At 39.0% G+C, this 27,901-nt stretch overlaps 1 protein-coding gene across 1 annotated transcript in view; it reads right to left on the bottom strand.

Moving 5' to 3' along the window:
* The window catches only part of CORIN (corin, serine peptidase), a 149,301-nt gene that overhangs the window by 73,947 nt on the left and 47,453 nt on the right, over positions 1-27,901 (bottom strand). Inside the window, exon 4 of the mRNA XM_056357089.1 lies at positions 19,485-19,695. Within this exon, the coding sequence (XP_056213064.1) occupies positions 19,485-19,695 (211 nt within the window). The remainder of the gene's footprint in view (positions 1-19,484; positions 19,696-27,901) is intronic.

Here is a 27,901-nt window from a genome sequence, read left to right as displayed (position 1 = left end):
TGTAAAGCAAAATATTCATTTGCATAAGTATTCTGAAGTCAGTACAGTTGCTTTTCTCTGCTTAGTATCTTAACAAGAGGAGTGTGCTGCCAGTCTTGTTGCTGAGTTCATTACATACTTCAGTTGGAACCACTGTTTCAAAATAAGTATCTTTAGGCATACATCCTCGAGCTAATGCTAAGGACTTTGACACAATGCACTTTATGTGCTGCAGTATTGAAATTAATCTCAGAAACAAGCCAAGGACCTTTATCTCTACAACTGTCTCCTTGCAGCTTCCTAGCTGGCAGCTTACTTGCTGCTTGGAAAGAAGCAGATGTATTTTGAAATAGTAATTTTCACCACCAGATTGTGATATGTTGAAAGACAGAAAATTTCAGCACCATAAAGCACATATCTGGCTGTGTACAAAACCAAGAACAAATGGTCCCTCCTGATGACAGGAAGAGCTGCCATTTACTAGTTCTGCACATTGTACCAGCAAATTAAAAGTTCGCTATCTGACCTGTAACGGCTCTTCAGATAAAGATGTTCTAAAACACTCCTGTTTTTCACAGAATCTCTTTGATATGGAAAGAAACAAAGGGCACAGCAAGAGCTCTACAGTAGCCATCACTGCCTCCTGACTGGAGCCTAAGAAACTCCCTAAATCAAGGGGATTTGACAAGGCAAGTGACTGTCTCTAGTCACTTTCATTTAGGCTTCTGGACATTTTTTAGCTTTTCATTTTCAACTAATTACTACTTCTAAAATGTTATATTAGCATAAGCACCCGTGGGCAGAGGTATTCATATGAGCAGACCCACTAGTTTAACAGAGGCTCCTTAATACAGAAAATGCCAAAAGAAAAGCCACTTCTTACTACAGAAGGCACTTGAGTTCCAAAATATCTGTAAGAAATAAGGTGCCATATAACTAAAATGGAGTACTGACTTGATCTATTTTTGGATGCTAGCCATTTAATTTACTCATACTGATATGCGTAGAGTTACCTTCTTGTTTATTTTTTAGGAAAACGCATGATATGCTACAAAATTACATTACAGTGAAAAGGAATGTAAGCAGTGATTCTACCTCGTTAATCGTAAATGGTTCCCACTAGTCCAATGGAGCATACATGATGATCACAAGCAGTAATTTGAAGGCAGTATATTCTGCTGCCTTGGTGGTTGGTTTTTTTCCAGAGAAGTGATAGCACGGACATTAATAAGTCCATGACTGAGATCTACTTGAGTTTACCACAGCTAACCAAATTTATACTGCTCTTATGATTTGTACAAATGTGACTGCTATTTGGAAAAAAAACCCCAAAACAAGACACAAAGAGTTCTTGAGGACTCTCAGATGAACTTTTATACAAGTGTGAGGTATTTGATATGACCTCTGTTCTCCTTGACCCACCTAAACTAATTTCCAAAGCACCACACTGCAGCTATTGCCTGACATATAGCCACCAGATAATAGTAGTAAGAGTATGCTAATTTCTTCAAGTGCAACTTTAGCAAAGTTCAATATATAGTTCATTGTTTCCAAAGGTCTCTCAACATACTGATCATTCATTTCAATGGAAATTTTTCAAATAATAGTAAAAACTTATATTAAAACATAACTATGCACAGTTAAATTTACATGTAATAGTTAAAAAAATTTCTTAAAATGTTAGATGAGTTTTTTTTCTGAATATTCATCTGCATATTAAATTGAGTATATCTATATGAAAAAAATCACAAATATAGAACGTTCACCTCATTTGTTCAGCTTATGAAGTCCACCATTTGAATATTACAGTGCAGTGTAAATGTTTCGATATTGTATTGGGGTTTGTGGCAAGGTTTTGGTAGTGGGGGGGCTACAGGGGTGGCTTCTGTGAGAAGCTGCCAGAAGCTTCCCATATGTCCAATAGAGCCAGCTCCAAGACCAACCTGGTCAAGACCAAGCCCGTCAGCTTGGTGGTAGTGCCTCTGGGATAGTATATTTAAGAAGCAGAAAAAAAACCTGCACAACTGCAGCCAGAGAGAGAGAAGTGAAAATATGTGAGAGCAATAACTCTGCAGACACTCAGTCAGTGAAGGAGGAGGAGAAGGCACTGGAGCAGAGATTCACCTGCAGCCTGTGGTGAAGACCAGGGTGAGGCAGCCTGTGCCCCTTGCAGCCTGTGGAGGTCAATGGTAGAGCAGATACCCACCTGCAGCCCAAGAAGGACCCCACACCAGAGCAGGTGGATGCCCAAAGGCAGCTGTGACCCCTGGAGCAGGCTCCTGGCCGGTCCTGTCAACCCATGGAGAGAGGAGCCCGGGCTGGAGCAGGTTTGCTGGTAGGATTGTGACCATATGGGGGACCCCATGCTGGAGCAGTTCATGAATAATGGTAGCCCATGGGAAGGACTCATGTGTGAGAAGTTTGTGGAGGACTGTCTCTCATGGGAGGGACCCCATGCTGGAGCAGGGGAATAGTGTGAGTAGTCCTCGCACTGAGGGAAGGAACAGCAGAGACAACATGTGATGAACTGACTGCAACCCCTATTCCCCATTCCTCTGTGCCACTTGTGGGGAGGAGATAGAGAAAAGCAATTGTAAAGTTAAGCCTGGGAAGAAGGGAGGGATGCGGGGAAGCTGTTTTAAGATTTAGGTTTTATATTTTTCATTATCCTAGTCTGATTTGATTGGCAATAAATACATTTTCTCCAAGTCATGTCTGTTTGCTCGTGACAGTAATTACCAAGTGATCTCCCTGCCCTTATCTCGACCTATGAGCCTTTCATTATATTTTCTTTCCTCTGTCCAGCTGAGGAGGGGAGTGATAGAGAAGCTTTGGTGGGCACCTGGCCTCTAGACAAGGCCAAACCACCACAGATGGACACTGCACAAGAATAACTTAGAAATTACTAGGCTTCTAAAAAATAACTGCATAGTGATTAAATAAGCCAAGAAGAATTTGCAATCTCTAGAGAAGCTCTGAAAAATCAGAAAACATAGGATTATCCAGCAATTAATGCAATATTTGGCCCAGTTTCAGTGATGTGTGCTCCATAAATTAAATATTCCTGGATAATGATCAAGTTTACTATGGACATATCACACAATCTACTGAAGGATGACAAGGTGATTAAAAATCTCCATCTTGATTAGTCTAATTTACAGCTACTTAGAGACCAATCATTTTAAAAATAAAATGGCAGATCTATGACAATCTTACCATAATTTATTTGACACCAGTGGCAGGCACAGCGTCAGGTTATAACATATTAGGGTGTGATTCGGCTATTCAGGATACTGATGGAAAAAACTCTTGCTGAAAGAACAAATATATGACATATTTTTAACTCTGTGATCGGTTTTCCCACACTTAAAAGTTCATACTTCAGTTATTTCAGCTGCATAGAAATATCAGTATTAAGAATTGTATGGCACCAAAAGAAATAAAAATATTATTTATAGTTTATTTAAAAGTATATTAAAGGGTAAAGAGAATAAATAGTTTTCAATTTGCATAAGGTAACTTCAGAGAAGCTATTTATCAAAAGAGTTTTGTATCAATGAAGCACACATATACAATACAGTATATGCTCTAAAAATGTTAGCTGATTTTAAGCTTCCAAAGAGACTACACACTTCCTGAGAGCAGGTGATCCAAATTCCTCTTCATGCCAATCACCCAGAGTTCACTTAAATTGGAATTTAAATTGCCCCATTATAATCCTACATGAATCTAGTCCTTATCACTCACTTAAAGACATTTCACATTTTTAGAGGTATTCTTTTCAGAAATTACTCTTTCTGTAATACGGACTTCTCTTTTTTGCAATCACATTACCAAGCACAGGGCTCATCAGTAGACTCTGTAAGTCACTTAAGTGGTTATTCTGAGTAATAGAAATTATCAAAGGAGTATGCTACAAGAAGCAGTAATGAGGGAAAAGATCCTTTAGGCAACTATTTTTCTCGCTGCAGAAATTAAAAGATTTTTAAAGGAACAATTGTTAAAGGCAGCTCAATGGTCTGGCTCTCAAACTCAGCAGCCACTGAGGGCATGGCTTGTGATGTATGTCTTTTCTGGAAGCAGCAGCAGCATATGCAGCTCTTGTTCCCAAATGTCTGCATCTGTTTCTGGGCTGCTTTCAGTTTTGCAGTAACAACTATTTGTAGGCTGTATAGTAAGCTAGGTCAAGTAACTGATCCAGCTGAAAAGTAATATGACCAAAAAAAATATTCTTTTTTCTCATCTGACAACTGAATTGGCCTCTCCAAAGGGATACAGGCAAAGCAGGCATAAGATGTCAGGAAAGGGAGAGGCAGAAACTGCTAAAGCTGACAAACGCATTAAATAAAATATACAACTAACCATCCTACAGGGCCTCTCCATGCAACAACCTAGTAAATTCTATTATATATCTAGGTTCATTATTTCCTGTAGCATTTCTTAGTGTCTTCACTGGTAAAAACACTGCCACAGCCAAGCCCTATTCAGAAATTCATTATTGCAATTTTACAGGTTAAAACAATAGAGGGTAAATGACTTGCAAAAGGTTGTAAATGAAGTTGGTGTATCAGAGCTGAAAATACAGTAGGAAGATCACGCTTAGGACTCACAACTGTTGGCCACACCTGTTCTGGCTAAATGTCACATTTGCAGTTCAGTAGACAACCTGACTGAAGGCAGACCGATTAACATTTACAGCTACTGCTGGTCCTCATTACTGATGTTTCCCCAACTCCATCCCTTCAGTTGTTCCAGGATAACTGTTTCTGTGGCTGCACAGTAAGCTGTATTGAGCCAAGTTAAAAACAACTGTAGGGTATTTTGCTGGATTAATTTTTCATCCAAATCTGTTTAAGGAAACTTTTAAACTGGCACAGCTATCGGAGTATTAATCATACTACAGCCCTGCTATAGAGCACTGTTGGGTAACCCACTGTAGCAGTCATACACACACATTCTAAGAATGATGGTAGATCTAAGGTCTGAAGCAGAATAAAGGAACGGGTAATAAAACTGTGAGAGACTGCTGGTGTGAGGATGAGGATACACTGGAAAACCCATGAAATGTGAAAATTATGGAAAGAAGAAAACTGAGATTATCCTTTGTGTTTCTACAGTCCTGAAACCAAACAAGTTGAAGTGACAAGCTGACACACCAGCCATTGTTAGTTCTAATTGTCATTAATACTTTCCAGGATTTTCTAACAATAAAAACTTCCACAGAATATAAATGTCACAGAAGGAAGTTTCTACAGTAGAGCAAACACCACACCCAGGACTACAGCTTTTTAGAGTTCTTGTGAAATCTTTCTCTGTACCCTCTCACAATCCTCCAACTTGCAGAGCAGCATATTCAGTCACTGAATAGAGCTATATGAGGCAAACATAAAAATCTCAGTATTAGTTTCTGATTCACATATTTGTAAATATATGGGCTGCTTAAGGTTTTATTTTCACATCAAGAAAATCATGTATTTCTGTCTTTCATTGTTCAGTTTTCACCTTTATCTTGCAACTGTTTGGAAAGATTGTATTTTCTTTTTTTATTTTGTCTCCAGAGATGGGTTTAAATCTGAAATTGGCTTCTTTACATGGTAATAAAATCTGAGAAGACAGATTATTTTAGATTTTTGTAGCTATTTCACTTGACAAAATTATGTTGAATCCATATAGCAGCATTTAGGGAAGGCACCTCAACTGCATGCAGTGCTTTGTAGCACTGAATGTAGAGCTAGCTGCACATATGTTTCTGACTTCCCACTTTGTTTTTAGCTCAAAGGCATGTGCTGTGTTCTTGAAGCAGGTTGCTCTGTATAAGTACAGATATGCATAATTAACCTGTAAAAGGACTACACAGAACCCACAGTCTGAGAAACACCTAACACCTTAAAGGAGAAAAAAGGCCTCAGAGGTGATCCTGGCAAAAGGCAGCAGTGGCTCAGTTCCTCGGAGGTGGGACACTGAAGAATGGCTCCAGCTGTTTACACAGGATTAAGGCCTACTATTAATTGGTCAAATTGCTGGTAGATGCCCACTCATCTGCCCTGGAGGGACCGAGTATAAGGATTCACAGCTAGTGCAGAAAGCTACTTTTCACTCATGCACTCCTGAATATTTGATCTGCTATCACGGGGTTGGTAATTACAGATGAGCCACAAGAGGAATGCCCTTTCCAAGAGATTGAAAAAAGCCTAGTTTATACAATGAGAAAGAAAAAGCTGGAGGTACTGAATGGATTGCATGAAAGAGCAGGCAGTCTATGAGAACACAGTAGTCTCATATATATAAGATACCTTATATTTTTTCCTCTAAAAATAACAAATCCAATTAAGTATTCCTTAATAGTTGTCATATCTGGTGGCAAACGAAAAGAGACAGCTAAAGAGTTACACTTGCAGAAGTCTTAGAACAGATCACTGATATCCAAGAGTCCCATACTTAACAAAGAGCTCACACAAAACTTTGAAGGCTCTTCAGACAGAGGAAGGGAATATAAATTCCTGATTCCAGTGAAAGTGGAAGTGGGAACAAACCCAAAGGTACCATTAGATTAAAAAGACTCCTCTTACCCATCCAGAAATGAATAAAGAAGGCAGCAGCTGCTGTTGAATTTCACATCTCTTTCAGGCCTAGCAACACTTTTCAGACAATGTAGCCAAACTCAGCTGACATCTGTAAGGATGGACACATACAGTCTCTAAAATGCAGGTTAGAATTTTTAGTCAGTGTAATAATTTATTTTGTAGACAAACTCCAGATAAATTATTTTTACCAAAATAAGGAGTTATTTCTATCTGGAATCAGCAACAAACAGAAACTCAGAAATCCACTCCAACCCTTCAGTCACTTTCTGGATATGACAGCACCATCTGTCACAGCTGAGCTTATAATACCCTAACAATCAAAGCCACTTAATGAATACCCTCTACAGCAGAATCACTTTCTCTGTTCTACCATACTTAGCAAAGTGCTGCATAAATTTTGCAATATACCATTGAAATTATTACCACAAAAAAGCTAGCAAAATGATTTAATGTGTTTTGTATGATGACCATAATCTGCTGAGAGGATGTGTGCTGACTAAAGCAGCCAGTTCTTCCCGATTTCTCTTACTGGTCCCATCACTTGATTCAAACATGACAGTGAAAATGGGAGAGATGTAGTAAATGAACTCATTAAAGCTATAGTTCAGCCAGGAATCAGTTTAAATAAATATTAAGACTATTTCTACAATTATGAGCTCTTTTTACAATCTTGTACCATTTGCCAAAATTTCTCCTAAATTAAGTCAAATTTCTGAATACTGTCGCTTACGTTTATCATGGAAACGCTGCGCACAGTCTTGATTTAGTTTACTCTAGAGAAATGTCTATTGCAAAACAGAAACTCTTAATATGCCTGAAAACCCAGGTTACAAGACTTTTTGATGTTGGCAAACAAAATTCACACTTGGCAAAGACAAACTGTCAGTGAAATGGAAGTCTTCTGAATCACACAAAACTAGTTCAACCACAGCATTGCTGCAGGAATTCTGTAGTAACATAATAACTGTAATAAAAGTGAGGAAATCATACACTGCACAGCTGCTCTGTTTGTATGACCAGGGTAATTAAGGCACCCCAAACAACATTGTGCCCAAAGGACAGCCTCCCATTTCCACAGATGACTGTGATAGGTGCCCTTAATCCAATGCAGCTTTCCAGAAATCATGCTTCTGTGTGCACTTCAGAGCACTGTCAAAAGGAAGACCTCGAGAATCAGCCTAAATTAAAACTTTTTGAGCTGCAACTTGTCAGGAATCTTGAAGAATCACAGACATGCCTATCACACATTTACACTCTACACTCCCCTCTGTCAAGCAGAAATTCATTGTAATCCCTTATCATGCTGCTTCCTCACATTGTTTCAGAAACACTTAAGCTGGCAGGAGCAGATGTCACAAAAGGAAGAAGCTGTCCTAGCTCCCCTCAGCCTGGCTTCTGAACCTCTCCCCACCTCTTTCCCCCCTCTTTGTGCCAGCATGACGCTTCATGCTGTTACACAATAAATCTGATCAGTCACTCCCAATTTAATTCAGATCAGTTTCCTGATCCAGTGTTATGGAGCTGAACAAATACTCCTGCCAGCATATGGAAAGGGCACTGTGGAGCTGGCAAACAACAAGCTAGGAAATAGGATAAGACTGATTCTTTCAACAGCACTACCAAACTATATCAACCTAAAATCTGCCATGAAACAGTGTCTAGAACATGTTGTCCAGAGAGGCTGTAGAACCTTCATCCTTAGAGATACTCAAAAGTCAATAGGAAATGGCCCTAAGCAATCTCATCCATCTTTACATGGCCCTGATCTGAGCAAGGAGGTAGACTAGAAGCGCTCCAAAGGTCCTTTCCCAGCTGCATGATCCTGTAATTTGCCTGTCCTGCTCAGCCTGGGAGTGGTAAGCATGGTGCTTACCATTATGGTCTCCAGTAGGGCAACAACAACATCTCTCAGGAGACACAAACTTATGCCAGCAAGGTTAGTATGTTTCACTAGCTGAACTCTCATTAGTTTTTAACTGCAGATGGTTTAAAAGTTCTTTATTAATAAGCTGGGCACTAAAAGAGGCTAAACATGAGCTGAAAAGCACACAAATTCTTAGAGAATTCTTTAACCACTGTTCAACCCAACCCCCTTTTTTTTATTAACTTCTACAAAAAATGGTGTGCTTGTACCTACTAGAGGAGTTTTGCTATAGTAAGATAAAATGTTCTGTCATCTACACATTTTTGGTTTTGAATCCAGGTGCACAAGTCAGGAGACTACCAGTGTTAATATGCCTGTAATGTTTGTGAAAATGCAGTTTTACTCAAAGCTTCTGTTCTAGAACTACTGCAATTTATTAAATGAAATTAATCTCATTTTGTAAAAACTATGTGTTTTTTCTAGAAGATCTATTAAATTAACAAACAAACATTAACAAAAAAACATGTTCATATTATCATTTCTTGTAAACAGTTATTTGAATTACTTAAATGATCATTTTTTTATTTATAGGTAATAATATATTGCATGTGTAGGGGGATGACCTGTGATCCCTAGTTAACATACCAACTTAGAAACCAGAAACCGCAGCTCAAAGCAGATAATACACACAACAAATCATTATGACAACAGGGCTGGAGGCAATCAAACAGTAAAATATGCATTCAAAAAATAACCAACCCTCCTGATTTTCTTTTCTGCCTCCTTCCTTTCTCCTAACTCCTCTAAGCAGCATTGTGAAATATGTTTTCAAAGGGACATTCCCATGCCCAGACTGTTCTAAAAAATGTTCCTCTGCTTGATAACCTTTTAACTCTGGTCTATCCATAATTCCCACCAACATGCATTCTTTGAAAGAAGATTCTTTTGTGATTTGGAAAAAAATTCGTGCTCAGTACATTAGATCAGTGGAGAGGGCAAAACACTGTGTGCAAGTTTGATGCTCCCTGCTATGGCAAACATTGCTTTTACACCCACTGGACCACAGGCACCATTCTGGCCAACATAGGATGACATTGTATCTCTATATTACTTTTCCAGCTTCTCATTTTTTAATTAATTTCTTAAACAATCCCTTCCTTCTGTACACTGACTTCTTTACAAATTACACATGCCAGTAATTGTAAACTGCCTCTACTTCTCTGAGTGGGGGGAGAACATTTGGTCCAGCATCTAATTTCTCTGTCCTGCTTTCCATATATTTTGTCCCTGCTTTGTCATTCCCTTCTGTGGCCAGCAGGACCAGGGAAGTGATTGTCCCCCTGTACTTTCCACTGGTGAGGCTGCACCTCGAATCCTGCGTTCAGTGTTGGGCCCCTCACTACAAGACAGACACTGAGGTGCTGGAGCGTGTCCAGCAAAGGGCAACGGAGCTGCTGATGGGTCTGGAGCACAAGTCCTATGAGGAGCGTCTGAGGGAACTGGGGATGTTTAGCCTGGAGAAAAGGTGGGTATCGGTCATTTCTCCCAGATGACAAGCGACAGGACAAGAGGAAACAGCCTCAAGTTGCACAAGGGGAGGTTCAGTTCTTATATTAAGAAAAAATTCTTCACCGAAACATTTTTCAAGCACTGGAACAGGCTGCCCAAGGAGGAGGTGGAATCACCGTCCCTGGAAGTGTTTAAAAAATGCATAGCCACATGCTGAAGGACACGGTTTAGTAGTAGACTTGGCAGAGCTGGGTTAACAGTTGGACTTAATCTTAAAGGTCTGTTCCAATCTAAATGATTCTATGGTACACTGCATCTGCCATCTGCTGGCACATCGCGGTAAAAAGAGTTCGGCATCAGAGACTTATCAGGCCCTTTTATGTACCAGCTCCAGTGCCACCCCTAGCTACTGGGAGGGTCCGTGACATGGAGACTTTCTCAGGGCCACTCACACTAGCTGAGCCATGACACTGACAGAGCAGCTCTCAGAGACTCTGATTTTTTCAGACACGTTAAGCCAAAATTTGGGGATTAACTTCTGTAAGTATATACATAGGTACATAAACTTCATAAAAGGAGTTCCCCTAAAGCAAACACATTTTCTCTTCTACTTCCCTTATCTTTCTAGCTTCCAACAACCATGACAAAGAGCTTACCACTTACTAGAGCAACCTCTCTGCCAAATTTCAAGTTCCATTGCTCAAATACTTGGAGATACAAGGAAGTCTTGGTGATTACAGGAATGCTTTTTCATAAGCAACCCATTTTTTCTTTTTTGTGCTCAGGACAGATATTAGGCATAAAAAAATTTAAATGGTGCTCTTTTTTTCCTTCATCTCAAAAATATACACATCTGTAGAAAGGGTCCTCTAATAAGACATGCTAATTAACTTTAAATACGGGCATTTTGGCCAATACCACATCATTATCTATACTTTCCGTAGCACTCCCTGCAAAAATAAACTTTATATTTATCACCTTTATACTGTCTCTACTTGGGGCCAAGGTGATAAGTATGACATATTGAATTCAAGGTCTGAGTTCTGAGGGACTATGCAAAGTATAATCTTCTCATTCGCATATTTTTTCTGCCTTATAACAGTTACACAAAACTAATAAGATATCTCATGATGTATGAAATTATTCATGAGTAATAAAGGCTGCATTAAGAAGAAAGATCTATCTTCAGAAATGCTACTTCTTGAATGCTGTTTCTTCAAGTTTCTTCATTTGTTTCTTGGCAAGATGGTCAAAGCCAATCTTTCAGAAATATGTGAGCATTCCTTTGAAGTCAGATGTAAACCAGCTGTTTCTAAACCCGATGTCTCACTTGTATCTCATGAAGAACATGTTCTAGTCATAGGACAGCAGAAATAAAATCTGGTTTCTTGAACAATTATCTTTCCTCAGAGAAGGAGCTGGAGTTTGAGGATTTGTTTTTGTCTAATTCCTTTCTCCATGCAAATAGTCCATCACTTTCTGAATCTGCATATTGTAGATTTTCTTTGTTCATATGTATCTCCTTATTACTTAATTTTCTGTTTGAACTAACTCTGATTAGATTCACCGCCCTTTTACTTAGGAAAAGAATTCAGGTATATTCAGCACATTCACTGAAACATGGTTTCAATCATGACCTTGCATATGACATCTGTTACTGTACATAAATACTTCCATGAGTACACAGGAACTGTTTAGTGCTATTTTACAGCTACCTTAAGCAGACATTTTCGTTACTTTGAAGCTCTACCCTATGTATTACATATGTCAACCATTTCACTTTCTTGTTGCTGTAAATCAGTTCTATTTCACCTTGAATTAGTGCATTATCAATTTGAGGGTAGACTGGAGCTGACACTGAGTACTTGCATTGTGCAGGAAACACGTTATTAAATGTTTCTTATGGCATATTGACTATCTGCCATTTAGCAACTCTACCCTCAGTGTTCCACTTCTGAAAGAATTAGACCATACAATCACTGTTATTATAATTATTGATGAAATACTCTGAGGTATTGGAAGGAATACTGACTGGTACAAATGAAAGAAAGCACAATGAAAGAAAAAAGTATGCATTTGTTCTGCTGGTCTGAGCTTTTTCAAATAACACACACCCTGCACGTTCCTCAGTTTCTCTGCTAAACTAACAGTTATACCAATTTCCTTTGTAGATTGTTTTAAATCAACAATGAAAGACACAAAAATGAATAAGAGTGGCAGATAGAGCACACTATTTTCGTGGGCAAGCATTCACAACTTTATCACACTCTCTCCCTCTCTAATTTGTGTTCACTTTTGACAGGATTTGACTATACATGTTTTTTATAAGAGGGATCTCCAAGGTTGTGTGGTTCAAGTCACAACTAGATCTAAAAACTGAAGGCTGGATTATGACTCAGTTATGCATTTAAAGATAGATTTTATAATAGTGTGTTTTCTTGTACATAATCAGTCTGTTGGATTCCCAGGGGCTCAAAGCAACATTTAAAACAAAACACATGTGATACCAAACATTCTAAATATAAAGCACTTCATCCACAAAACATCACCTCTGCTTTATTCATGAATAAAAAGTTTATAATCTTCTGTTTCAAGGCTGAATAAAAGAGATTAATCTCCTTAATAGGCAACCATTGCCAAAACTCCAGCTGGAATAGCCTCTTTGAGTCATGTTAACTTGCTTGGTCTGAAGAGGCACCATCAAAAAGAGAGCGTATTAAAAGGATGAAGCAAATCCCTGCAAGCCCGGGAAACAACCGGTAGCCACTTTATAAGCATTTGAAAGCAGACTGCACCCCATGTGCTTCTGTCATGGCAAGAAATGCACTGTATGGAGTCATGAGAAGAACATAAAAAGACAAGGCAGTGCGGGGTACAAGAAAATCATCCCACCTTCTATCTCAGAGAACTGGTAAGTGATTGCTGCCAATGCTGTAGCTTAACTTTTTAAATCAGGTAACACCAATTCTAATTAAACCATTATTGATAGGATTATGATACGGGAATCTAAATGTCCTTCCAGGACAGTTTCTCAATACAGTTACTTTAAAAATTACTCTGAAACTGTAACTTCACAAGCATGTAAAATTTAAACATCTCTTAAAAGCTGCAGAATGCAAAGTTGTCTGTGCAACTATAATTTGACGTCTCCGTGCAGTTGCATTATAAAAAGATAGCATAGCAGCCATGTCACAGACTACCTATCAGACTGTTTACCCACAGTTCCTAGCAGCTGCTATTTTGTCTTGGCACATTTACCTGCTTTTGTTACCAAATTTAGGTAGATAAAAACAAAGCTGAAACATGCCAGTGGAGGACTGCCTATCCAAACTCATGCATATTCATACCTCATTCATACACAGTTAAACCCATTATGGACTTTGCTTAACAGATATTGACTTAAACGTATGCCGATAGCTTCCTGTTCAAAGTCATAAAATAAAAATTCTCCTTAGCTATGTAAACAAGTTCTATGTGACTCTGTGAACTTTTTCTCCTAAACACTTCAAAAGCCTCCATTAACTCTAAAACCCAGGTTTTATATAATGTCTTGTTATTTTTAAATGCCTAAATGTGCACTGTAATAAAAGCAAATCAAATAAAAATTAATTTCATTGTAAGCAGGACAAAAAAAAGAAAACCTACCATGGATAAGCTTAGAGTGTAGCTCACAAAAGCAGGAAAATGGAAATAGCCCCATCACTGATCTCATTCATGGGTTGTACAAAACATGACAGTGTTCCCTTCCTCTATGAAGTTTGATTCTCTTCCATATTCTACAAGGACTTGAAAGAAATTTTCTTCCTCTCCTTTGTACCCCACCCAGAATTTTTTTAAACTGTTGGCTTATAAAATGTTTCTGGATATATTTTTTTTACCTAATATTTCATCCTAGTTTATGTCCATAATGAAAATGAGACATTTTATTTTCTTTCCTGTTATAAATTACAGAAGCTAGATGAAGACAATAAAGAAGAAAAAAGCACAAAATTGAATTTGCCACTATGAGTCATAACAGAGCAGTTCTTCAAAGGATATTTGACTGCTTACAAACTGTTCACACCTTCTTAGAACCTTTTTCCTGTTAGCCTAATTTTCACTAGTTAATATCCCATGCCCCAACATACCATGTAGCCCTTTTCTGATGACTTTGGCTTTCCACAAGTCTTGACCTGGTTGCTGTTTTGTGTAGCACAGATATTACAGCACAACAAAAATATTTGCTACATATAGACATTAACATGACAAACTCCTTTGAAAGAGTCTGAGAAGCAAAGAAAGCATTTTCCCTTCATTACATTATTTTTCCCTTTACAATCAACCAGGGGGAAAAAAAAAAAAAAAGCAAAAAGTCAAATTACAGCAGAGATTTTTTTTCATCTTACATTCAGTAGCTATTTGATTACAAGTAAAGTAAATACATGATAAGTGAAATGGATTTGCAGACTTTAATCAAGAGGAAAAATAACGTTGTACCTGAAGACACAGGATCTGAGTGTCACAGGTTCAGTTCTCTGCTCTGCTGCACTTTCCTTGCTTAGTCTTGGCTTCCCTAGCTATTGATGTGACAGTATTACTTTCTCTTTCTACCCTGTACTTGTTTTGTTCAGCTGGGCTATAAACTTTCAGAGGCAGGAGGCTGCCCCTCAGTGCAGGTTTGTAGAGCACCCAGCATAAAAAACCATGATCTCAGATGGACACTTTGAGCCCTCACTGAAAATAAGCCACTTCACAACTTTATTTTCAAAGATGTCTGACATGAAAAAACGCATAGTGAGTAATCAGATACAGAAATGCAAGGTGCGTTAGAATTTTACCATGACAGCATATTATACTTTTTAATTTGCATTGCCCTAATGCTATTTTCTAGGCAGAGCTTAAATTAAGTTTGACTTCCAAAGACTGGAGACTCTAGGGATCTATCAATGGAAGGCATTTCCTCAGCTTTCTGGAATACACTTCTACACAGAAGATTAGTGGAAGTACTCAAGCTATTAGTTTCTGCTTTAGAAGACAGCATGACAGTGAAGAGGTATTATGAGAATCCATAACCTTCAAATTTATTCCCAGCATAAAAAGTCTGAAATAAGCCATATATAAAGGCCTTCAGGATCTCATATAGCTTGCCTATTTTACTATATTTTGATGAAACATGAGTATTCACAGAGTGCAAGAACTATTAGAAAGCATCATTCATGAGACTGTTTGCATTGTGCATTTATAGGCTGACCCACTATGAACTTCTTATTGATTTTGAATCTTTAAATTTTACATTAATTGTGGCTTTAAAATAGACCCTCTTTTTCTTTCAAAAATCTGAAAACACTGCACACTAACTTTTCCCAGATTTTTTTTGTTGTCTTGAACATAATAGCTGAAGTCTGTTCATGACTTCACAATGACAGCACACTGGATGCCAACGCAAGTGAGTTGCTGTAAATAAACACCCACTACACTGCAGTAACTGACCTTTGGCCAGCTCTTAGTGTCTCCCAACGGTAAAGTAGAATTCACTAGCTTAAAGCATTAATCATGACCAACATCTCCAAGGACAGATCTTTCTTAGAACAAATGAAGTACCACTGTTGTATTTGGTGGTAATAGGTTGCAGACTAATACTACTCAAAAGGACAAAGTTACTATCTTGAGTGTTTTAGAACTCATTAGTTAAGAATATCCACTAGTTTAAGATGTTCTTGCTTCATTGGTGTTACTTTTCAGGACTGAGTCACGTTCTGTTAGCAGTGCTACTGGACTGTGTTAAGACAGGGGTTTTAAGTCTGATTTTGAAGTTGTATTGGAAAGATCTCAACCATTCACCCAAAGAAGTTTCACAGTCCCTTTAAATAAACATTCTCTACTGTCCAAATTACAAGCAAGTAATAAGCAAGCAATAAGTTTTATTGCACTTCAGCTTTCCATGTGCCATTCTCACACATGTTTTAGTTGTACTTTCAAACTTTACCTTTACTGGAAAGGTAGTATTTTAAAGGTACTGTTATATATAAAAGAAGGGCTAACTGATTGCATATCCAGTTGCTGAAATTAAATACAGCTTTTAAAATCAATATATATTTTACTGCCACACATGATTTTCACTGCAGTAAGATACAGAAGAACAATTTTTAAATGCAACGAAATCCCAGTACCTAACTACACTGTGTTACACAATGAAGATGCTTTCTGCCTAGAAACTTAACCTCCTTCCAGTGTTAATGAATGCAATGTTTATAAGCACATGAAAGATAAATGTGAAACAGACTTAAGTTTAAGTATGAAAGCAAAGCTATGTAATGACAGCACACTGGATGCCAAAGATTAGTGTCTGTAACTTTCATTCTTGTTGCTTCTTGTAACACATTATTATAATTATTGCTCCCATGGCTGCAGCTGCTAACAGAGAGTCTCAACAGTACCTAAGAATAGACATCTGAGCATCACATGAGTCTCTTTTCTTCTCTACTGTGTAAGCAGCATTTGTCAAATTATGCTTTACATAAATTTGGAACAAGTGCTCTATAAAACAGAGAGTATCAATAGATGAAAAATAATGATCAGATATGCACTGGCAGTTAGAATGAAACAGATGTAATTGACTAGATGAACTATTGACAATGTCACTAACAACTGTTCTTCATACTAGTGTGTGTTTTGTGCTACTGTTTGTTAAAACCAAAAATAGTCCCAAAAAAGGGGCTACAGCATACGGACTTATACCCCATTCATTATCATCATTAGAGTCTTCCCACAGTAGCTGTTCTGCTTCTCCTTCAGTATGTTTCAATGTCCCAGATTTCCCTTTTCAACAGACCTAAAACAAGCCAGTTTCTTTCATTTTCTTATCTGCACTCAACACATATAAAGTAACTTCCCCCTATTACAGCAAGAGCTTTTCATACCAACAAAGAGCTTTCCCAGATCTCACTGAGAGGAGCTACTAGCGAATGGGGCTGGGGTGAGAGGGGAAGGGAAGGTGTTAAATAACTACTTTACACAGCTATGATGCTTCTTAAAATCATTATTCTTGGCTTTGAAATACATCTGTTTGTCTGCAGTAATTGGGTGGTACAAGAAAAAAAGTAATCACAAAGATTACTCAGATTGCCTGTAGCAAAAAATATTCTCTGTAAAGAAGAAAGTAGAAGTTAAACTAGGACAACTCAGGTTTAGCAAACAAGATTTAACAAACCAGCCCTTTGTCAATCCAGCCTTATGGTTCTTCCTGCAGTTGCCACTCAGCCTGCATTTCCAGTGTCACCCATTACACACTCTGGAGACATATAGTTACTTTAAGTGAAGTCAAATTCTAACATAAACCTGCATCATTTGCAGTCTCACATTGGACTTCCTTCCTGATCAGCCTTCGGGTCCAGAACAGTTTCCACAGAAAAGATTTCAGAATAAGAATAGAGGAAGGCGTTGTGACCTCCAGAACATAAACCAGGACATGGAAATCCAGTTCCAACTTTGACATTAAAAATTAATGGGAGTAGGTTGCTACTGCAAAAAATAAAACACCACACACACAAAGAAAAACCCTGACTCTTGAACCTCAAAGTATTTTGGTTGCCACACAAAACCAGAGCAAAAGCCTGCACGTTCTAAACATTAGTTTAGCTTCTATTCTTTTTAAATTAGCAAGGAAGCTGTCATAATGTAAACCCTGCAAGAAAGTAATCTTCAGGAAAGAAACCGAAAAAGAAAGGTGAAAACTTAGCCCTTCACAACTCTGATTGATTGATTTATGACACGTGCCACTCACTGCAGAAGGTCTGTGAAAGTCAAATTCCAAACAAGGAAGAGTAGGTGAAACAACAGAGAAACGGCCTCTTCTGTTGTTGAACACAAATGTACCAAGCTCCTGTTGGAACAGGTTCGAAGGAGGGCCATAAAGATGATCAGAGGGATGGGGCAGCTCTCCTGTGAAGACAGGCTGGGAGAGATGGGGTTGTTCAGGCTAAGGAGAAGGCTCCAGGGAGACCTTATTGCAGCCTTCCAGTACCTAAAGGGGGCCTACAAGAAAGCTGCAGAGGGACTTGTTTACAAGGCCATGCAGTGATAGGACAAGGGGTAATGGTTTTAAACTAAAAGAGGGGAGATTTAGGTTAGATATTAGGAATAAATTCTTTACTGTGAGGGTGGTGAGACACTGGAACAGGTTGCCCAGAGAAGCTGTGGATGCCCCATCCCTGGCAGTGTTCAAAGCCAGGCTGGATGGGGCTTTGAGGAGCCTGGTCTAGTGGAAGGTGTTCCTGCCCGTGGCAGGGGGGTTGAAAATGGATGGTCTTTAAGGTCCCTTCCAACCCAAACCATTCCTATGGTTCTATTCTATGATTACCTGAACCCACTTTTCTTACTTTGTTCTACGATTTCTAGAGTCAGCAGGTAGCTTAAGGCTGTATGTTATCAGATTCTTTAACTGGAACAATTTTAATATTGAATTGTGGGTGGATGGCTACAATTAATCATGCACTGAATTAAGCAGGGTTAACTGAAAATAGTTTTCAGGAGTCTAACAAAGAAAGATATACACACAGAGAGGCATACTGGATTAACCAGCTCAGCTAGGCTAAAGGTCAGTCTCATTTCGTTACCCATGCTGCCTTACCTCCAACCTAATCCTACCCATATAATCATCTGCACACTTTTTTTTCTGGGTTAATTTTCTGTCAGTTTAGTAAGCTTAATTGGCCAATTCAGGAATCACTCTGCTGTAAAGGAAAGGGCCAGCATATATTGCCTGGAGTGGGACCGTACCATTCATTGGCAACTATATTTTAGACCAGCTTAATTTACCTCATAGACCTTCTTTCATAAGTATCCTCTCCCTTCTAAACTGCATAGCTTTCAGCTTCTTAGTTCTTGTTAATTGAAACCCTTATTCAATTGCCATATTCTCTTCCACTGAATTTTGCACTGGAGAAATTGAAAATAAGGAGAAAGAAATCTACCCTCTCTCTTTCCCTTGCCATAAACATCAGAGATTGTGTACATATATTAAAAAAAATAATAATTCTTTCCTTTTTGTGCCTTATTGTTATTTTAGCACTGTTAAACTCATTGATCCTTTTCCAAATCAAACTCATTGAAAAAAAGTGCATGCACATGATACAATAAAATATATTTAAAATATTAACTTTTCTGAAGGAAAAGACTAAAAAAAAAATCTGAAGTTTAAACTAACAACCACCACACTTTATGCCAATTCTATATTATCCACATACTATCTACATATCCAATGCATCATTCCATTTCAGCACATCCAGACTGGAGAAAGGAGGTGCATGAATTCTGAACAGCCCTTTTTAGGAAAATATGTCTGACTGCCCTAATATCGCAGCTTTATTCCACACAGTGGCAATATTTTTCAAAGAGAGCTCTATTGCAGTTGGCTTATTGTGATAGAAATGTTGTGAATAGCTTTGACACACAGGAGTTTTGCAATGAGAAGGTCACAGGCTTAGTTTGGGTTTTCCCTTGTCTGGTTAGACAGGGAATATTTTACCACAGTTGGCTCTAGTCACTGGCTGATTTTCATTCTCAAATACCTTTCATCACCATCACTGATGCATTCAGGAAGAGCAAGACTACAGCCAAACAGCATGATGTGTTGATAGCAGCCGAGACGATTGAGATAACTGAAGAACTTCAGGAACTTTTCCATTTCAATACTTTTGACAATGGAAAGAACTGAAGTTATAGTGGTGTAGTTATATGGCAGCATTTGGCACTGGCTGTTGGTGATATTTATGCAGGCACCTGTGAAATCAAAACAATATATTTAGAACAAAAGTATCACCATTTAATAGTTGGTTCAAAGCATATATTGAATTGACTAGTTGTTACATATAGTATATAAGCAATGCCTGTACCTCACAGATAAGATTACGTTTTGCAATGCTATCATAATACTGTCAAAAAATCAGTATCTAAGAAAAAAAGGAATCTGGAGAAGCTAGGTAGTTTAGCTTGGAAAACCAAATAAACTCTTCGATATTTTCACAATTCTGACTCTCTACAAAACTGGACTAGAAATAACACAAACCAAATTTCTTTCTGACACAGGTTGGACAAACACACTATAAGAATAGCCTGGGTACAGCCAACTTTGGTTGAAACGAAGACTGAAAGTCACACAAAATATTAGGGCTGTGTTCTGAAGCCACTCTGTTTCTGGTGTTTCCGTAAAGTTTCTCTTTTTGCTACCATTCTACTTTGCAGCTGACTTTCCTGCCAAAATCAACTTGCTTACCTATTTTTTCCAAGGTGGTGGATTTACCTTCACAGTCTTTCTTCTCTATCCTACCAACACAGAATTATCTGATTTTACAGGTTAAACACCTACCCTGTACTAAACTCTTATCCCACTTTTGACCTACCAGAGTAGGCTTTCTCTGGTAATGCCCTGTCACGTGCAGCAGGCTCTCTCAGCTACGCATGATCAGCAGGTTAACTTACCACATGAAATTCTTAAAAGCGAATTTCACAAGCCTTACACCAAATTCAGAATTTTTGTCATGAACAAACTATTAACATCTAATATTTATGACAGCTCCCGACTTTGATGAAGGTCTTTCTAGGCCATCTAGTCAAGCTCCGGCAGCATTTTTTTCACACTCAGAGCATATCCACACTGTACAATAAACAGGGACCTCAGCCCATTCTCAAGACCAGACTCTGTCACTAATCATGCTGTAAACAAATCAAACTCATGCTGAATGACCATCCCAACTCTAGCCTTCTGAAGGAGGAAAACTCTTGAGCATATTCAAGACTTAACACTCATGTTTTCATTATCTGATCAAAATGGACATAGGTAGCACTAAATGCAGTAGATCCTTCCCATCATCAGACATCTTGGGACTGGCTTCTTCCAAGAATTGTGTGGGTTATTTACACCTGACCTCCAGACTTGATAAAAGTTTGGGATGTAAAGCACACAGGATGCAGCTCTAAGAGTTCAGCAAGTCTGTCTCTTCCTCACCTTTCAGTCTAGACAGTCTTCACTGTCTAAATGCATGAGTGGCAAATTCTGGTATCTATGGACAATCTCACATAAGAGTAGGGAAAGCAAAGCATAATGAAGAAAACTTTCATTAGAGCTTTTTCAAGTTGCAATGTCTTTGAAGGGATGAACAAAGAAGGTGGTTTATCTAGACTTGGTAAAAAACAGTCCCTATTTTTTCAGTATACTCAAAGCTCCCCTCTTTGTCTTCTCCCTCTCCAGAAATCTCAACTAAAACTAAGGAATTGAGCCTTGGCCCACTGAAATAACAGCAAGTCTCTCCCCTCATCCTAATCAAGCTAAAACTATGTCCACAGGTCCCCATGTTAAGATTTACCTGCCTCCCAGTACTGCCAACAAGAAATCCTAAGCACTGGTGTACACCCATCTTCTCTTCTCACTCGCACAGTACAGTGACTAATGGTTCTATTCATCCAAGAATCACATTTTTCCATATGATCCTGAGACAGATTCTCCATTCAGAATTAAGAGTAAATGCTGGGAGATCAACAAAAAAAAAAAAATGGTGAGCCTCCAAATTAAAAGAACTTTCAAAACTGCCGAGAGCAATTTTCAAAAGTGGCTATATGAGTCAGTGGCACATGCCAATGATTTTCAGTGCAACTTCTACTCTGAAGTTGTATAGGTATTTTTGAAAAATACCACCAGGATGATCATCAAATCTACCTGGTTAGGCTATGAGATCAAACTCTGGTGACACTAAAATAGCTTTCCAGGAGAAAAGAAAAAAAGGTGGATGGAAGGGAAGGAAATTTACTTCTGAATCACAAAGTTTTCTTTTAAAAGATGCCATCTCTTTAATGACTAATCACTTTGTGACTTTTCACATATATTGACCTCCTATAAAAATGAAAAATCTCCCATTTTTTTTTTTGCATTATATTTTTTACCTCAACAAACTCATTGCCATTTGTAGCACAAAGATATATTTTGTTTTAATAACATTTTTATTGCTTGGGAAAGCTTAACAAGGAAACACAAAAGTTCTGATTTAAAGATTAAAAACGCTGAAGCTTTTACATCAGAAATTCTTTAAACTGCTAACCTCCCCACTGTTATCTCTTGCCTACATTCTTTTGCTGATGTTGGGACTATATTTTCAGAAACTGTTGCGATAAGAGCATAATGTACCCACACAAAATTTTGGGTGTCCCCCACCCACAAAAAATTCACACTGAAGTTATTTAAATAAATTAAATTATCCTAAACTGAGGGGAGGAGAGGCACATAGGGCTTACACAACTGGAATTTCAACAGAACAATTCACAAAATCATCACATATCTCCTGAGGCACAATTGCAAAATAGTCCCTGCCATGGCATGTGCCAAGAAGCAGTAACATTTTGGTGAAGATTATGTGCATGGGTGGCTTTAGACCTTTTAAAATTCGTACAGCCCTGACAGTGAAGAGCTACAGTTCCTTGGAGCTATCTGATCTTTTAGGCGTGCTCAGTGGCTGGACAACACTGCACTAAATTGAACATTCATGACCAAGAAGATGGAATTTTATAGCAATTATTCAAGAATTTTTAAAACAGAGAGATGGAGGAGGGACTAAGCCCAGGATCTGTCCTTGCAACAGAATCATGAGCCATCTTCAGTCCCATGAACCTTGCATTCCTGTAAACGTGAGTTCAATATTAATCCCAGGCACATCCGTATCATTGAACACTCTTCTGGAAAGCAGGTGCCTGGGTTAGAACCTCACCTTTTTAACATGGGTCCTCAATCCACCTCCTCCATTTTTTGTTTCCATCATTTATCCAGCAAGTAAATTACAATGCAACAGGGTGAGTGTCCCACACCCTCCACACCTCTGAGTCAAAAAGCCTAATTTCAGGGTAATAGCAATTGCTTTATCACAGTTATTTAAATCCTGAATTCTCACTGCAGTAGTAACAAGCACTACAGTCTGAAAAACCTTCTCCAGCAAATCAAGGAAAGCTACCTTGGTTCATAAACATTTAATTCTGCATAGGACTAATGAGCTCAGGAACAGCAACCCACTGGCTCACACTGCACAATGCCGCAGAGCACAGATGCATGAGCCCTCTCCAAGCCAGCCCACAGACCTCTAACCTAGCAGCAGGCAGACATATCATTATTGCTTTGCAGGGGACCTCACAAGTTCCACACACCTGCAGAAGCTGGTCATACTTTGAGTAACACAATTTTTTCAGAGCAAGGTTGTTTCACCTAAACTGAGACCAGAAAGAAACACAAGGATTCTCTATTCTGATTATTTGCACAAAACAAATCCCTCCATTAAATCTTGCATCAAGTGCAATAGCTTGTGATAGACAGAACCTATCTTTCAGAAAGGCAAGTCTGCTCAGTGCTAAACTGCTTTGTATGTAGGCAAACAGCGATACAGACACAGCATTGTACAGAGCAAGGAACAAATTGTTTTAAAGGACAAAAAGCAGGAGGAAAGCTATTTAAAATACAAGCAAAATAACCACTTATTTAATGAGGAACAGTTATTTAAATAAAAAGATTAAAGAGATAAGGTAAAAACATATTTTAGTAAGATAGCAGGTTGTGGGGTGGTGGGGTTTTTTTCATGTAAACAGAAAACCTGAATGATTACCAAACAGCCACAGATACAAGAAAAGAATGCAGTAAACCCCAAAATGCATAACTATTCCACCAAACTGCTAAATTCTTATTCATCTGTACAGGCTAAGTGTGTTTAACTATGTGGCCCTGCAGTGCCAGTACACTAATCTGACTGATGGTATGGCATACTAGCACTAAACATGTTACAAACCAAGCAGTAAACAGACCAGAGAAGAAGATAAATGCCGAACACACATAAAAAAGCCTCAACCTATTTACTTCCTTTCTCCTGTAAGGATTCACTAATTATGAGGGATACAAGGCACGTAAACCAGTTTTGGCAATACCTAAGGGGGAAAATAAAAAGCAGTGAATGGTAATAACAACACATGAAAAAGCTGTTGATCAGAACAGCATGGTTCCTAATTATATGGGTAATTTCTGACATTCATCTAAACTAAAGAGTTTTCTGCTTATCACTAGCTATTGCCAGATGGACTGAACTGGTAAAAAGGGGCTTCCTTCTAGTTCTACAATTGCAATGCAAGTCTACAGTTTCATATTCAGTGCTGCTGAAACTAATTTAAACAACACATTTTCCCTAACCCTCTCTCCAGATTGTTCCCAGATTGCACTACCTATGGACTGCATCTGCACAAAGTGAACTGGACTAGAGAACTGAGCTGACTGAAAATAATCACCTATATTCTTTCCCAAAAGGCAATGTTTGTGGCACCCCTAAAGAAATGCAACTGGAACAGCAACTTAAACTTGATTAATCATTTTAGCTTTAAAATGCTTAACCATCTCTATAATGGTAAGGTCACAATTCCTCACTCAACAGCGGTTGTCACTTCTGGAGGAATTTGAGGCTGTGCAATGAACCAGCTCTGGATGTCAGCCTGCATGAAAAAACAGCCTTTCCTCCCCTGATGCACTTTTAAATTTTTTGGTGGGCACAGGGTAGGTGAGAGAAAGGAGAAAAAAAAACCCAAAATATTTCACTTGGATCAGATCACTGGGATGAATAGCTTTTTGGTAGCAAAAACATTTGTTCTAGGACAAGAAGGGGCAGCGCAGTGGCTGGAACCAGTGGGTAAGAACAGAGCCTGCTCACAGCAGCTGAAACTGTGCTTTTGCAGGATGTGTCATCACTGCCCAGCACCACAAAGCACTTTGAAAGGATTAGGAATATTTGAATTGCACTATCAGAGTCAATTTCTGTCTGATGAGAAATGAAAGAACATCTATACTAAAAATATTATTAATAAAGTTGGTGCGACTGCATTCTGAATGTGTCTATTTTCTAACCTGCATTATAAAAACAGATCTAGGATCGTGGCACCAGCCGTTTCGAGTGTAATGTAATTACATGATGCCTCCAGTTAAAGCTAAAGTGAACTGGCCTAGATCTTAGCTAGGGTATGTTTTTACTAGGATTGTCATAGCAGATCTGCAACATGAGCCTCTGTCTCAGATATGCAAAGCATAACATGGTATATGAGAACGCTTGAAGAGGAAAGTTTGCAGCCTGATTTTCATATCCCAGGTGAAGTTTGCTGATATTTTAAGTAGAAATTTTTGAGTAGCTTATGGGAAATGGAACTGTGTTCAATTTTCAGCAGTGATCACCACCCACTTTGTTACAGAACTTAGCTTAGGATGCTCTCAGTACTAAGTTGAACAGTTGCAGTCTGTAAGTTCACTGGTAAAAACTCAGTAAACCCAAGGAAAAAATGACAACATTCACCTGGCTTTTTCATGGCAAAATCTCTAACAATGTGGAATGAAGTCTCATCTTTAATCCTAAAATGCCTTTACAATTTCTAGGAATCCCATTAAAAAGAGCAAAACCAAACCATACTCATCCATGCTAGCTTAGAAACTTGTCTAACTTGTCTACAGCAGCAATTTGCAGACTTTTTGATATGGGAATGACCTTCAGCAAATCAATTTTTTTCTATCCCCAAGTTGCCATGTTTTCCTCACCTTAAAAGGATCTTGTGACTCTGCTTGATTTCACAGTCTCATATGTGAGACAGATAAAGCTACAGAATGCCTTTTTTACCTCCTCTGTCCTGTTGCTATTGAAGATCCGGATTGTCATGGATTTTTGCTCCAGATCAAAGCAGCACAGCCCTCTACCTAGCATCTGGTCTTTTCTGCAAAACTTCTTCCAGAGCTCATTGCTGTCTTAAAGAAGTTTAATACTTCTTCTAATGTACTAAGACATTTTGGTACATTTTTCGTTTCACTTAAAACACAAGATGTACAGATTTTCTTGGCCTTCCTCCAGCTGTGAATTTCTCAGGTACAGTGCACTTGGGACTGAACATCTGATACTGCATTTCAGCTTTTTTCTCTGTAACTCAGGAAAAGTGCCCCAATAAGATATTTTCTTCTGACACACTTCAATAGATGCCAGGAAGTAGGATCTATCCTTTGGAATCTGCTCAGCAGGGAAATCTACAAACTGTCTCCTCCTTAGTTCAAGTATCAGGAGTTAAAAACAACTCTTTCACAACAAAAGCACTGTCTCTGTATTTCTTTCACATGAATGCTAGCTTGAAACATGATTTCCACAACTCACAGCAGCCTCCATTTCCTGACAGGAGGGGCAGCTTGGCTGCCGAGTGTGTATGATGGGTGACTGTTCCCCCCTGCTAAACACATTCTCAGACACTTCCTTGCATTTTTTCCATACTCCTAGAAAAGCTGCATATTTGTTCTCTTCCAGGACACATTATACCATAACACAAAACACCAACCAATCCTTATGGGACAGGACACAGTCATATTACACTATCAAAGAAAATGAAAAGGATACATACATACACTGGAGGAAAAAATCCAGCACCTCTGTAACTAGGGCAAGCACTAGTTGCAGGCTCTTTTAACCCCTTGGAAAAGTACAGTTAAATGCAGGAAACAGACCTTATCAAATTTAAGAAACTAATTATATTATAAAAGATCAAAGAAATCGAGGTAGTAGTGGTGTCATACTCATAAGCCTTCCCACTTAGTAATGTCTGGAGGAAAAGACATTTTTAATTACAACACCCTATATAGATAGAATAAAGTAGTTTCATCATTTCCATCAAAAGAAAATTCAGCTGATAATATTGTGATGGTTTACGAGTGTCTTCTGGTCTTGATGGTTCCACCAATGGTGAAAACATACCACACCACCCTCCAGTCAAAAGCTTTCACTGTATTAACTCCTGCTTTGTCTCTCATGGATATAACTTATTTATCCTAATTAAAATAAAATTCAGATATAATCTCTCTCACTTAATATCCCTGAGTTTTGCTTCCTCTTACATGATTTCACGAGAGGACGAAGCCCAACAAAAGTTGCCTGTTTTCCCCAGCTCCCTCAGCGTGAGGTGTAGGTGGCGATGGGGTCCTGCTAGCCGGACTGTGAGGGGCGGGGGGCTGGTGGCCAGGGCTGCCCCGGGCCAGACGCTGCCAGCTCCAATGGACCCACGGCAGGGCACAGCTGAGCCCCGCAGCCAAGATGGCGGCACCTCAGAGAAAACATGTTTAAAAAAGGGTAAAACGCTGCACTGGGGAGTGAGGAGGAAAAAAAAAAAAAAAAAGAAAAGAAAAAAAAAGTAGTGTGAGAAATAATCCTGTGAACACCGAGGTGAGGGAAGGAGGGGAGGTGGTGCTTCAGGTGCCGGACCAGAGGCTCCTCTGCAGCCTGTGGAAGAGCCCCGGCTGGAGCAGGTTTCCGCAGCCTGCGGAGGACTCCACACGATAGCAGGTGGATATGTCCTGAGGGAACTGCAGCCTGCAGAGGACCCATACTGACTCTGAGCACCTACAGCCCATAGAGAGGACCCACAGAGGAGCTGTTCTGGAGGGACTGCAGCCTATAGAGAGGACCCACACAGGAGCTGCTCTGGAGGGACTGCAGCCCATGCAGGGACCCAGCGCTGAAGCAGGTGAAAGTGTGAGGAGGAAGCAGCAGCAGAGAGGAACTGATGGGAACCGACCACAATCCCATTCCCCATCCCCCTGTGCCACTCACAGTAAGGAGGTAGAGGAGACGGGAATGAAGGAGTGAAGTTGAGCCTGGGAAGAAGGGTGAGGTGTGGGGAAGATGTTTTAGTTCTTGTATTTGTTTCTCATCATCCAACTCTTATTTTTAATGGGCAATACATTCAGATTTTCCCCAAGTTGAGTCTGTTTTACACCTGATGGTGACTGGTAAGTGATCTCTCTGTCTTTCACTCAACCCAAGAGATTTTTCATCTTGTTTTCTCCCGCAACTGTCCTGTTGAGGGAAGGGAGTGAGAGAGCAGCTGGGCGGGCATCTGGCAGGCCACCAAGGGCAACCCACCATAGCCTAATAAAAATATCAAATTCAAGTAATAT

Source organism: Falco biarmicus, chromosome 1, assembly GCF_023638135.1.
Source record: "Falco biarmicus isolate bFalBia1 chromosome 1, bFalBia1.pri, whole genome shotgun sequence".
Classification (NCBI taxonomy): Eukaryota; Metazoa; Chordata; class Aves; order Falconiformes; family Falconidae; genus Falco; species Falco biarmicus.
This window is presented reverse-complemented; position numbering and strand designations above follow the sequence as displayed.